Source organism: Syngnathoides biaculeatus, chromosome 15 (assembly GCF_019802595.1).
Source record: "Syngnathoides biaculeatus isolate LvHL_M chromosome 15, ASM1980259v1, whole genome shotgun sequence".
NCBI lineage: Eukaryota > Metazoa > Chordata > Actinopteri > Syngnathiformes > Syngnathidae > Syngnathoides > Syngnathoides biaculeatus.
In genome coordinates this window covers 5,359,078-5,373,694 of record NC_084654.1, presented here as the reverse complement: position 1 = coordinate 5,373,694, position 14,617 = coordinate 5,359,078, and the positions used below count along the sequence as shown (strand labels likewise).

General features: G+C 40.4%; 1 protein-coding gene across 7 annotated transcripts in view; it reads left to right on the top strand.

Annotated features, from left to right (window-relative positions):
- Positions 1–13,964, top strand: part of lrfn5a (leucine rich repeat and fibronectin type III domain containing 5a) — a 160,880-nt gene extending 146,916 nt beyond the window's left edge. For all 7 annotated transcript variants that reach the window (XM_061843344.1, XM_061843342.1, XM_061843343.1 and 4 more), the window contains 2 exons: positions 8,084–8,357; positions 12,247–13,964. In XM_061843344.1, coding sequence (XP_061699328.1) covers positions 8,084–8,357; positions 12,247–13,119 — 1,147 coding nt within the window. In that variant the 3' untranslated portion in view covers positions 13,120–13,964. The remainder of the gene's footprint in view (positions 1–8,083; positions 8,358–12,246) is intronic.
- Positions 13,965–14,617: the final 653 nt, after the last annotated feature.

The following is a 14,617-nucleotide window of genomic DNA, read 5'->3' as shown; positions in this document are numbered from 1 at the left end:
CCTGAGCCATCATGCCACGCAAAATATGAATTACTTCTTCTTCTTTTCCTTTCGGCTTGTCCCGTTAGGGGTCACCACTGCGTGTCATCTTTTTCCATCCAAGCCTATCTCGTGCATCTTCCTCTCTAACACCCACTACCCTTATGGTTTCCCTCACAACATCCATCACCCTTTTCTTTGGTCTTCCTCTCGCTCTTTTGACTGGCTGCTCCATCCTCTGCACCCTTCTACCAATATTCTCACTCTCTCGCCACTGGACATGTCCAAACCATGGAAGTCTGCTCTCTCGAACCTTGTTTCTAAAACATCCAACTTTGGCTGTCCCTCTAATTACTTCAGATTTTTATTTTTTGTGCACAAGGCAGAACGTTTGTGCGAAGACCCCACATCAGCAGTGCCCTATTTCACACGGGCACAGGTTAAAGGAGACGTTGTAGCTTACTCTACAAAAAACCCCCTTCAGTTTTTTTTTTTTTTTTCCCAACACAAGACACCTCGCCAAATCTGCACGTGATCACTCGGAGCTGTGGACTAAAAAGGTAAGACTTAAAGTACGCTCATTCATTTCAGAGACTCTCTTAAAAACGTTTCAATACTGGTCACTAGCTAGTAAATTATCACTTTAATCTTGTAATTTTGGGAAAGGCAAGCTTCATGTAGGGACACTGTAGCCTATCTTAAAGCTAACTACAAATAGCTCGTCCTCCACATCACATGATGAAAGAAAGTTTGTCCACACATTGTGCAGCTGTCCACTGCGTTTTCAGAGCTCTTACATTTTGACTCTTGACTTATTTTATTCCAAGCTTGTTCACCAGTATGATTACTTAGTAAGGCAAGTTTGTTTATCACAGTTACTTAGTTTTCTACGTATATTTACTCCACAGCATATAATGCCTATAATACCAACATATAAACCCTATCCTGTTTTCTTTTGACTGCATACAGTACGCCATACATAGCATTTACAGTCTTGTGGCTTACAAGAAAACTAGTAACTAGATATTAAACTGTGTTTGTCTATTTATCTGCTCAAGGCTTTAACAACAGCTGATGATCAAGACATAACCATGACATCTGACTCCACCAAAGATGCTGACCAGGTGACTTCATTTAATATTGAAGGTGACATTGAAATCAATGTTTTCAGAAGCAACATAGTTTGACCTGATGGAAGTAATAAAGATTAGATACAGAGTCCTCAGAATGTATTGGTCAGGTAGGGAAACTCTGAGGACTGTATTCATACACTGTCAGTGATATAGTAGATGGGTTTTCTAGGCTTGAAATTACAGATGCACTGTTCTCACTGTACACATACCGGATGAGTGATGGAATTATGAGCACTGTGTCTGTGTATTCTCAAGTGTTTCATTAGTTTGCATGCCAAGATTAATTTATACCCTCAGTGCAACAACAATTCACAAGTGGTATGCATTATTATCACAGTCTATCATAACCTGATTACCTGATTCGTTTGTGAATAAGTTCTCAATAATGTTTTGTCCTTGAATGGCTCAAGAACTGTTACAAACTTCTTTTTTCTTTTCCTTTTGGGTTGCCCCGTTATGTGTCGCCACAGCATGTCATCTTTGTCCAACTTGTCCTGTTAGGGGTCGCCACAGTCACATCTTTTCCATCTAAGCCTATCTCCTGCATCTTCCTATCTAACACCCCCTGCCCTCATGTCTTCTCTCACAACATCCATATTTCTTTCTTTAGTTTCCTCAAGCTCTTTTTCCTGGCAACTCCATCCTCAGCACCCTTCTTCCTTCCCCACCAATATACTCGCTCTCTCGTCTCTGGACATCTCCAAACCATCAAAGTCTGCTCTCGCAAACCTTGTCTCCAAAACATCCAACTTTGGCTGTCCCTCTAATGAGATCATTTCTAATCCTATCCGACCTGCCACCTCCAGGTCTGCTTTCTGTTGTCTCTTCAGTGCCACCATCTCTAATCTGTACATCATGGCCGGCCTCACCACTGTTTTATAAACTTTGCCCTTCATCGAGACTAGAGACATAGTGACATAGAGACTCTTCTGTCACAAAACTCACTTGATACCTTCCACTAGCTGTTCCCACCTGCATGGACCCGTTTCTTTACTCCATTACCACACTCACCATTGTTCTGAATTGTTGACCCCAAGTTCTTGAAGTCTTTCACCCTGGCTATCTCCTCTTCCTGTACCATCACCGTTCCCCCTGACAGGTGGAAGGTCACCGCCATAAAAGGTCACTGCCATTAAGGCCCTTTTTTATAGCAAAATTATCAATATCTTATGAGAGCATTGAGCTAGCGGCCTGAAAATAGAGATCCTGGATCAACACATCATGCGCGATGAGTGTTCCGAATTGCGAACGCATGTGACCTTCCCAAGTATGAAGGTCAAAGCCACTAGGCCTGTTTTTTTAAGCGCGATTCTCAATATCTCATGAACGCATTGTGCTAGAGGTCTGAAAATGGAGATTGTCCATCGACACATCATGTGCGATGAGTGTTCTGAATTGTGAACATGTGTGACCTTCCCAAGTATGAAGGTCAACGCCACTAGGTCCATTTTTAAAGCATAATTCTCAGTATCTCATGAACGCATTGAGCTAGAGGCCTGAAAATGGAGATTCTGCATCGACACATCATTCACGATAAGTGTTCCAAGTTGCGAACGCGTGTGACCGTCCCAAGTATGAAAGGTCACCGCCATAAAAGGTCACCGGCATTAAGGCCCTTTTTTTTAAGCATGATTCTCAATACCTCATGAACGCATTGAGCTAGAGGCCTGAAAAAGGAGATTGTGTATTGACACCTCATGCACGATGAGTGTTCCAATTGCGAACGCGTGTGAACTTCCCAACTATGAAGGTCAACGCCACTAGGCCCGCTTTTTAACCATAATTCTCAATATCTCATGAATAAATTGAGCTAGAGGCCTGAAAATTGAGATTGTGCATTGAAACATCATGTACAAAAAGTGTTTCGAATTGTGAATGCATATGACCTTGTAGGGTGGATGCAGGTCAGATATCGCCATAGATGAGTAGGCTTGGAAGGCGGACGCGGATCGAGCGCAGCCATCACAGGTGCCGATTTGGAGGGCAGATGCGGATTGACCACTGCTGAATTATGAGCTGGCTTGGAAGGCAGATGCGGGTGTGGCATGAGCATCTGGTGGCTGCCGGGCAGCTGGCACGGGCGCAAGAGGCCGCTGCCGGGGAGCTGGCATGGGGGCATGAGGCTGCTGCCGCGTAGCAGGAACGCGGGCATGAGGCCAGAGAGGAGTGGAAAGGAAAACGACAGAGTGCACAAGGACTTGGGAAGGAGACCCAATGGATTCAAGAAAACGGGACAACGTGCCTCAGGAGCTGGATTGGTTTTGCATGACTTGGGAGCGGAGCATGAGGATGAATACTGGGCTCTACTGGGGCACCTCTGCTGGCCACCGTGCAGTGGACCCAGATAGATGGCCAACCAGGTGCCCTGGAACAAGTCAGAAGTAAAAGACTTAGGCTATGAAAAAACAAAAAAAAACAAGGGCGAACATAATTAGGCAAAGGGTAAAAAAAAATTGCATCTGGGTCAAAAAAGGATTCGGGAAGATCACACAATCTGAGACAATGAATCATATCAATCATCAAAATAAGCTTGTTTTGGCCCAATTGTGTTGCACATTGACAGTACATTGAGCTTTGCAACACTTTCTGTAGGAACAGAGATAGGCCAGCAACTTAAGGAACCTGCAGGGACCACAAATGGTATGGTCCTCTATCCAACCACACAAGCACATTATTTTTTTGTTGCAAAAAATGACACTGAATGTTGTATGACTATAAAATAATTCCATTCACAGATGACCCTGCATATGAAGGAACATTGAGAGGTATGATGTGGAATGTCCTTGTCTGTACAGTGCTGTTTGGTTTCACTAATGTTTGAAATTAAATTCAGTTATCGTTGACATTTGTAATGTATTGCTTTTGCTCACTTTTGCAGAGAACAACAAGGGAAAAAAGGTCAGAAATAGACCAAAAACACAAGGAAATGGCAAGTCACACAAACAGAGTACCACTTATCTATGCAGTAATAAGGGTGAGGCAAGGATCATAATTCTAATACACTATTTGCTTTGTTTCTATTACCTGCATTGCCAGTTAAATGCTGAATAGAGCAGAAGATGTTCTCAAATCTCAGGGTGGTTTCAAAGTTGTAAGTCACATTTGAAATGTGAAAAAAATCAATTGCTGTTGTACAGTTTGTATTTCTATTAACTCTGATTTCTCTCAAATTTAGTGGCAGATCTTCTAAGAAAACAAAAACAACCTTGGTCTTCTGCTGAAGTCATGAGACACTTTCAAGGGATGATAACGGAGGGGAAACTAGCAACAAAATTACAGTGCCATCAGTGTAATGCTGCTGAGCATCCTCCTTTAGCAAATTGCACAAAACAACATCAGGGACTTCATTAGGAATCGTAGCATTTCTTTAAAAAAAGAAATGCAAAACTGAGCTGTCATATTTTTTGTAAGGAGGTTCAAGAGTTCCTGAATATTTCAAGTTTATACAGGTTATAGTTATATTGTTCAAAGCATGAAAATAATAATTCTCTGCGTTCAATGACAGTTCTACATCTTTTTTCCATTATCCGTTTCAGAGCTGTTACTTTATGTAGGTATCCTGTGCAAATATTGTAATAGTATTGTTTTCGTAACATGCCAGTATCAGGCAATCAGGTGTGGCTTTGCATTTCACAGTTTTGTTTTCTAAAAAAGTTTGTCCCCATATCAGTTAAGTCTTTTAATTTTTATTGTTATTGAAGGTGAGAAGCCAACTCACATGAAGTCGTGTTAAGACTCTTGTCACTTGAGTGACATGTTTGTGTGTTGGAAAACCACTGTCCCTATAATCCTGTCAGGCCTTACAATTACTATTTTTGTCATAAGTGTGGCTTATGCAGCTCATGATCTATGTCCTCAGAACCAAGCATTTTATCAAGTGTTAATATATTTGTTTGTGTTGTGTGTATTGAACTTCTGAAGCGAGATTCCTAGAGTAGAATAACAAATATTTCGATCTACACTTTGTCTTTGTAGGGCTAGCAAAAAGGGGTGTCCCTCTAATACACCATAATGTAGGTCTCGAGCTGAATGTCCTTAGAGTATACATAGGCAATTATGTGTGGTTCCACAATGTAGGTAAAATGTGATGTTGTGTATGTGGTACCCAGGAAGAAGGAAAAAAACAGAAATTGTGCTTAGATACTGAGCCCAGAACTGACAAAAACCAGACAAAGTCCCCACATGATGGTCTGTAGTCAGGTCAAACCCCTATACTTAGTGTTATGGGTTAGTTGATGTGATTTTTGTATTTATCTAAATTCTAGGATATTTAAAAAAAATTCAGGGCTGTATACCTTTAGAAAGGGTGGTTCCCACAATGCATGTTCTACTTGGTGGCCCAACAATGCCACAAAAGCAAGGATGTGTGCGTGTGTGCGTGTGTGTGAGGTGGGGGCAATCTGTCAATTTACACACTCTCACAAATGCACGCACACGGACAAAGACACAGATTTTGCCTTCATGGACCACAATCGGCATTTATCTATCAGTTAAACGTCTTTAGAGAAATGCACTCAGAATTTTGTGCTTGTTTACTTTTATTTACATATTGTAGTGCATGTGAAGTCTGCACTTTGTTGTTCATTTAATGTGGCTTCAACTACGCTAACATTTAAGTTAGTGGTTCATTGTGATGAAATTATTCTGAAACGTGTGGTGTTACAATACTAAGTAATGGGTTCGGTGGGGTTAATACTTTTTTGTAATGTGGATCAGTGGTATACCTCCCAACTGGCAGTTACTGAAAGTAACTGAAAAGTAGCTTTTTTGTAACTTAGTTACTTTTTAAATGAAGTAATTTACTTTTGAAATGAAGTAATCAGTAAAGTAATTCAGGTTATTTTTCAAGGTAACTTTGGGAGCATGGTAAGACAAAAAAATAGGTCAATTTGCATAAAAATATATTTTATGAAGTCAGTGAGAATGAACTGCAGTACAATATCAATCAGTAGAGCACTTACCATTATCAGGTTTGAAAATATACAGACCCTGTAAAAGCCAATTCAGTGATTTGTTTCCAAATACAGTACATCATACATGTTTGAAGATCTTTGCCGTAAATGAACAAAAACAAGGAATACAATATGTGAAATAGACTTTACATTGATTTTATTGACCTGATCAGATCGGCCGGTAATTGGGATAGGGTTAGGTTAGACATCAAAACTGATCAGCTGATCAAAAACAATTATTTTTTTCTGTGATGTTTGAGCTGTTTCATTGCTGTGTTACAGTCACTGTTTGGAATCAATGTATGTAAATAAAAATTTAGTCTGTGTGAGTATCTAATTTCATAACATACAGTACATATATACTGTAACTGCAGTGTATGGTCCAGCTTGACTAATGTATGGTGGAAAAAAAAGTGCTACACAGAGTGGGTGTGGTTTATTAAGTGTGGATTGTCATCCAGGAAATATTGTAATTATTGTTTATTTTACCACCTACACTAATCATATCTAGGAGGTGTCATCCGCACTGTTTTGAATATATTGTTTTTTCATTTGTTTCGCTTCATTTATATGGATAGTATGTACAGTATATCAACTTTTGTTTGTTGGCCATGAGCATGTACTATCACTGAGTGAGAAGGCCAAGGCTTTAGTTTTCATCACTGGAGTACTTTGTCTGTTTACTTTGCAGACGCATTTACCATGAGTGTTAGTTAGTTAATTAATTAATAATCTCTCTTGGTTGGTAGACAGTGCATAAGCCTGTGTGAGACAAACATAACAGCTCATTTACAAAGAAAAGGCAATGCCAATGCAATTATATGCAAATTAATACATCAACAGTATCTGTGTGGAAATTGCGTGAATGTGAGTTTGTAGGAGCGTAGGGCATTCACTGCTCCCAATTAACTGCGGCAAGAGCATGTGAGAGATGAAACCAACAAGAGAAGCACAGAGGGGATCAGCCATGGTTAGCTCAGTGTTCACTTGGGCCTTTTAGTATTCATGCGCTCACAAAGATGGTCACTGAGAGCCATCAACACACACACACACACACACACTCCTATAGCAATACATTGTTATTCAACAAAGGGCAGTCTCATGACCTATGGGTATATTCTCCCATGGCTTGTGACTAACCACTAAACCTTAACATGCCATCTTACTTATATATATATATATATATATATATATATATATACAAAACTGACTAATGCAGCTTTTTGTTCCTCTCAGTGCACAAAAGGCTAAGATCTATGAACTGCCCCTGACTGGTTTTAATGAGGAATTTCATTAGCATTTTAATTAGGAAATCCGGAAAAGCTGACAAGCCAAGAAACTGAAGGACGAATGGGCAAATTCTCATATTAACAAGTGTCCAATAATCAACTTAAATAGCTGGCAAAATACCCTATAGAGGATGTGAACTGATTAATGTGAATGTGTAACCGTTCTCTGTTTTTTTCCTCAGAAACACAACAAATCACGACAGTACTTCCTTATCACCTACATGTACAGCTAAAACTGCCTCAGGAAACAAAATTTATAGCTGACTTTTGAGCTGTTACACTTGAATTGTGTTCATGTGTGCCTCTCAAGGGTGGAACATCTGAACCTTGGTCATTTCAGGAAAAATATATTTTGAAATTTTATTGGAGCTTTGCACATTTGTTAACCAACAAATACAAGCTGAAAAGGAAGACCACAAGCTGCTGAATGTACAATAGCCTACCTTTAACATTATTTCAAGGCAAAACTACAGGATATACAATACACATATTCACTGTAACATGAGACAGTCCTGGATGAAAGGTTAATATGACCCCAGATTTGATTCCCATGACTGTACCCAGTATACCCAGGAAGCACGAACAGGAAACGGAGCAAAATACCTTACAAATTTAGTGACTGGGACTGTATGCCCTTTTTAAATCATATGGGTCACGATACTATTTTAGGAGATGCTCAAATGTCAATTGAAATTACAATATGTTACTTTCTTTCTATATTGCAACACAGAATGATCCCTCCATCAAGCAAGAGTTTCTTGGTCAACAACCTAGCAGCAGGAAGCCAGTACGATCTGTGTGTGCTCGCCATCTATGATGACATCATGACCTCCCTGACAGCAACCCGCGTGGTGGGATGTGTGCAGTTCACCACCGAATCAGAATATATGAGGTGTCATTTCATGCAGTCCCAATTCCTTGGTGGGACTATGATCATCATCATCGGAGGGATTATAGTGGCTTCAGTGCTCGTTTTCATCATCATTTTGATGATACGGTACAAGGTGGGTCCATCTGTCTATAACTATCTGTTTGTCAAGAATTTGAAAAGATTCACAATAATTAAAGTTGTCCCGATCTTCTTACATAAGTAGGAATCAGGGCCGATCATCAACTTTTCAGATGATTGGTATCAGGTGAGGGTGGCACGGTGACTCAGCTGGAAAGCATTGGCCTCACAGTTCTGAGGTGCTGGGTTCCGCTTGTGTGAAGTTTGCATGTTCTGCCCGTGCCTGCGTGGGTTTTCTCCAGACACTCCGGTTTCTTCCCACATCCCAAAAACATCCAACATTAACTGGACACTCTAAATTGCCCGTAGGTGTGATTGTGTGTGCGGCTGTTTGTGTCTGTGTGCCCAACGATTGGCTGGCAACTAGTTCTGAGTGTACCCTCCCTCATGCCAGTTTACAGCTGGGATAAGCTCCAGTTCTCCCGCGACTTTCGTGAGGATAAGCGGCTAAGAAAATGGATGGATGGATTGATGGATGGATGGTATCAGGTGAAAACATTTTTTCTCTCTTTTAACGTTCACTAAGCAATTAAAATATAATCCCAAAATATAAATACACTATGCTGCCAAAAGTATTTCCTTACTTGCTTTGACTCACATACAATTTTAAGTTAAATCCTATTCCAAATCCAATCATTCATATTTTTCCCCGCTTATCATCAGCAGGATTGCGGGCATGTTGGAACCTATTCCAGTTATTGTTGGGGGAGAGGCGTGGTACACCCTGAACTGTCTGCCATCCAATTATAGGGCACATATTGTCTAAACAACCATTTACACTCACATTCACACCCACGGACAATTTAAAGTATTAACACCAATGCATATTTTGGGGATGTGGGAAGAAACTGGAGTACGCTAGAGTAAACACACAGCTCTGGGAAGGAAGAACATGTAAACTTCCCATTGGCAAGGCTGTATTTGTTTAATATGATGTTGGTTTACTCTTTTCAGCTGGAAAAGCATGAACTCTTGTCGAAAGGCTTTGAACGAGGTTTAGGAGAGACTTTACAGGAATTTTTGCATTTTCTTCCAGGAGGATATTTTTAAGGTCACATACTGATGTTGGATGAGAAGGCCGGCTCAATGTCCACTTGAAATGAACCCAAAGGTCTTCTCTCTAGATGAGAACAGGACTGTGCAACCCAGCCAATTTCATCCATACCAAATTGCTGCTCAACGTTTCTTGTTATGTTGAAGGATTCAGAGTTCCTTGTAATGGAGTTCAGGGGCTAATGTTTTGGACATTTCCAACTTTGTGGGAACAGTTTGGATATGCCCCTATCCTTTTCAAACATGAATGCATCATTACACAAATCAACGTTCATAAAGACACGGATGAAAGAATTTGATGTGCATGAACTTAACTGTAATGCACAGTCATGACCTCAACAGTATAGAATACTTTTGGGTGGATTACAGTGGCGACTGAGAGCCACGCCTTCTGGTCCAACATCAGTGTGTAACCTAATCAATGCATTTCTAGATAAAAGTTCAGAAATTCTGATGAACATACTCCTAAGCCTTGTGGAAAACCTTCCCGGAAGACTACAATGGTACTACTGAAGAGTGTGACCAAATGTCATGTTTAACCCTGTGGCTTAAGAATGAGATGTCACTGAAATTCATATCAGTCAAAGCACACTTTTGGCAGTATAGTGTATATTACCGATTGGAACACTAAAAGCTTGGTTTTATACTAGTACACAAGGCTCACAGTTTTGTTTTTGTTTTTGTTTTCTGGCTGTAGTTTCAAAACATTGGGAACAACAAAATGATGTCTGAAGTTTGGAAGTATTCTAATTTGGAAAGCAATAATGGTGCAACAGCAACTTGTCTGTAATTGACCATTTTGTATGGAAAATTCTGTTGCTCATTTCAAAATTTGACTGGTTGGTCTATATTCCACACTACGCTGAAATGGGCTTCGTGACTAAATGTGTAGCTACCTTTTAGATTTGGAGTTGAGCGCTCTAGTTTTATTTTCATAGAGTTGTACTGTATGTTTGAAATTCACTCATTGACTAACTGAGATTCTTATCTCTTTTTTTTTTAGGGCTATAGTCCCTTTCACACCGAAAATACATATTAGTGGTCTTCAATTTGTTGCTATTATACATCGTACAGTATGTCCTTACCCATTCGTGGTTCACCATTTGCGGCCCCTCATATATGGGGATTTTGCTCTCAAAGTTGTTATTTTGTCCCATAATGTACCATATTTTCACAATAATAAGTTGCACTTAAAAGTCTTAAATTTTTTCCTAAAAAAATGAGAGACTCTATAATGTGCGCCTTGTGTGTACACAAGTTAAAAAAAAAATCTGTAAATATTACTGTGTGGATTTTCCAATGAAGTAAAACCTAACACTTGCATATCATGTTGTTAGCATAGATATTTACAATTCTTTCAGCATGCATGACATCTACCATATGATGGTGCTCACTAGGCAGTGGGAAACAATTGCCTAGTCACATCAAACTCTGTCGCGGACTGCTCCAATGAGTCGTGGCCATCACGGGTTGAATTCAATCGAAGTACAACATCTGAAAAAAGAGGGGATATAAATACTGAGGTCCCCCTCTGGGACAACCCTTACAGTCTGCCAATCCAAAGGCACTGTGCCCAATGTCCACGCGATGTTGGAGAGGCCTGTCAACCAGGACAGCCCCACAACATCCAGAGCCTTGAGAAACTCCGGGCTAAGAGAGAGAGAGGCCAAGAGTTAAGTTCCAGTCCTCAGAACTGTGAGGCCAACGGTCTACAGCTGTGCCACTGTGCCACCAACAAATTAGATATTTCATTTTAAAAATCTGTATGCATTTTCTCAATGAAAGGAAGAAATTACTCGGTCATGTAAGGTGGGGTAGACTATCAGGGATAATAAATGGGATACCAAACTTGGATGATAAACCTGGGATTTACTGTCAATATCCATTATTGAAGTTATTATGATTACACTAAAAACACTACAACTTCAAAGTCTTATAAATCAAATCCAGACTCCCCTGTGTGCAATTTGCATGTTCTCCCCGTGCCTCTGTTGGTTTTCTCTGGGTACTTCATTTTTCCTCCCACATCCCAAAACCATACAAGGTCGGTTAATTGAAGACTAAACTGTCTGTGGATAGGAATGTCAGTGTGAATGGTTGTTTGTTTATATGTGCCCTGCCATTGGCTGGTGACCAATTCAGGGTGTAAACGCTGCCGCCCACCCACAGTTAGCTGGGATAGACTCCAACATACCTATGACCCTAGTGAGGATAAGTGGTGTATATAATGGATGGATGGATGGATGGATGGATGGATGGACAGACTTATAGTGAAAATGGGTAGACGTAAGAATACCACCAAAATGTAAATGTTCTTCATTGGTCCAAGCACCACTCTACTTTAAGTTATGTTATATCCCGCTAACAAACCAGTCAAAATGGATCAAATCAAAAGTTCTGCCCTTTAACGATTGACAGATGTAAAAGTAAGTATCTACACTTTCAGAGAGGTAATACTTTGATATACAAGTATACAGTATACAGATATATATATATCGTATGATCGTTGAGTGATGAGAGATGCATATTTCATTTTTGTTTTACCTATGCAAATATTAAAACCTGTTGGTGACTTTCCAAGGACGCCTACTAGTCTGGAAAATGTTAAGTTTTGATGGAATACTGTGAAATACTTTTTTTTTTTATTTCCAACAAATTTATCTTACAAAATTTGAATTTGAAGAAAGTAGACTTGTATGAACACTGGGTATTCTGCAGTTCTACATCAGGGTCACTAAAGCTTGAATGATTCTCTTGGAAAGCCAACAATTTTGTTGAGTGTACATTTGAGAAAAATAGTTAACTATCTTTCTTTGTTTTATCCTCCACAGGTGTGTAACCCAGGAGACAGTGTTAAAGGCATGTCACTGTCTATGACCAACGTTCACTCTCAGACAAATGGCCAGCAGTCGGAAAGGTGCAGTGTAACTCCCAGCACCTCCAAGCACGGCTCAATTGGATTAGAGGACCTCTCAGGAGGTTCAAAGAAGAGGAGTGGAGCAGGAGGAGGCAAAGATGCGATAACTCTTTCATCCAACTCATCCCTGCCGGACTGCTCCACAGCCACCTCTCTTCTTACGCAGCAGTGGACAACAGTTGGAGCTGAGGAACAGGAGAAAGCGTGTCAGGAGAGAGCTATAACCAGTATATCCTCACCCACTGCCACCAGCTCACTTACCAGGTCAAAGCGTAAGCCTGCTCCGATGAAACCTGGTTCGGCTTGCTCTAACATCTCAGCTGCCTTGGAGAATCTCTCTCACCCTCCTTCCTCATCTGCCTCTAGCACCTCCTCTACTCTCCCTCCTCTAGATACCCTCAACACCAACCGTAACAATTCCACCTCACTAAACCAAGCCCAGCCCGCTCCCATTGCCACCCCGAGTCCACTTCACTGCATCCGATATCAAGAAACACCCATTCTGCGCCGGGTTCCTCGTGCCCGCACCTCCTCCACTGCAAAATACCAGACTCTCCCTGTGGAGGAGGGAGGGAAGAGCAGGACAAGGAGAAGGTACTCCCTCAGTGAAGGAGGCTCAAAGACTCTCTCATCCCAGAGAGAAAGTGCAGCAGCACCAAAATTAGGACGTATAGTGCGGTACAAAAGGAGTCAATCAATGAGTGGAATGGTTTTCTCCAAAGAAAGAGAGGGAGACTCTGATCGAGGGCGCTGTGATTCTGACTGGATCTTGGAAAGCACGGTTTAAATTTAAATGAGTCAACAAAATATACATTACCATTGTTTTTTTTTGGGGGTTGTTACATTATATGTATGAGTTTTGTTTGTGTGAGTGAAGTGTAAAGTGAGGGTGGACATAAAACTGCATTGTTTCTTTTGAGGGTGTGAATATTTATGTTCAACTTTGTGCGTGAGCATGGACAAGGATTAATGCAATTCTGGGTGACAAAGGTACAAGATGTCTTTTTTTCAGGCATTTATTTGTTGTCATTGTTTCAAAGAGATTTGTTGTCAGAGAATTTTTGTTTCTACTTTGGCAGTTTTGTATCTGTTTGAAAGCCTACCATTCAGCAAGTTGATATCTTGCCTTGTCTTGTTGCGTCCTCGACTTGTCCTGTTGGTTCCACATCATAAATATAAAACAATACAAGACAATGGGCTCACCAAATAGTTTTCACTCAATCTGCAAATAGAATAAAAATGGAATTGTCACTGGGAACAAAAGAGAATGGAAAAAAAATGTCCGACTTCACTGTCCACCATTTATATAGTCTTACCCAACAGCAAGTGTGTGACCACACAGTGAGAAACGATAGCAGTCGGTGCCTTCTTTTGCACAAAGATACTCTAACCGGAAGTACCACTTCATCAAGGTCCACAAACTAGCAAAGAGTAGACGGAAAGATTTTACACAGCCTTTCTTACCTACAGAGTAATAGAATTGGTGGTGTTTCTTGTCAAATAGACAAAACACCAGATGGAGACTTTACAGACCCTTTATGAAATTGATGTTTTTAAAGGGAAGAATAAAAAAAACATCAAGAACAAAGACATTTCACTGACAGAATTCTGCAGCCTGGGTTGGTCACATACTCCTGGAAAACTTATGTACAGAAAAAGACAACATGTACTGTGTTGGTATGTTGTGTAAAATAAAAAAAAAAAAGGTTGAATTGAAAATTTTGCGTGTCATGGTTGGAGCAAAGTCACTATGAGTTAAACTGGAGTATTTTTTTCCCCACTGAAGACTTTCAGGACACATTAAGCAGTTAGACTGTGTTTTGGCAACCCTCGACACTTAGGTATTGATTTCACAAGATCCCAAAATGTGGGGACTACATTCCTTTTTCGTACAAACTGTCGTCAATCTCAATCTTAATCTGTCAAATTTTGATATTGAGCTAATTACTTCTATCTGCACTGATCAAATGAAAGGGGTACCAGGTAGCGTTTCTGAAATAACAAAGGTAGTCAAATTACCTTTATTCTTTTTTTGTGTCTTCTTCTTTTCCTTTCCACTTGTCCCATTAGGGGTCACCACAGCGTAGCATCTTTTTCCATCTAAACCCATTTTATGCATCTTCCTCTCTAACACTCACTGTCCTCATGTCCTCTCTCACAACATCCATCAACCTTTTCTTTGGTCTTCCTCTCACTCTCTTGCATGGCAGCTCTATCCTCAGCACGGTTCTACCAATATACTCACTCTTTTGCCTCTGAACATGTCCAAACCATCTAAGTCTGCT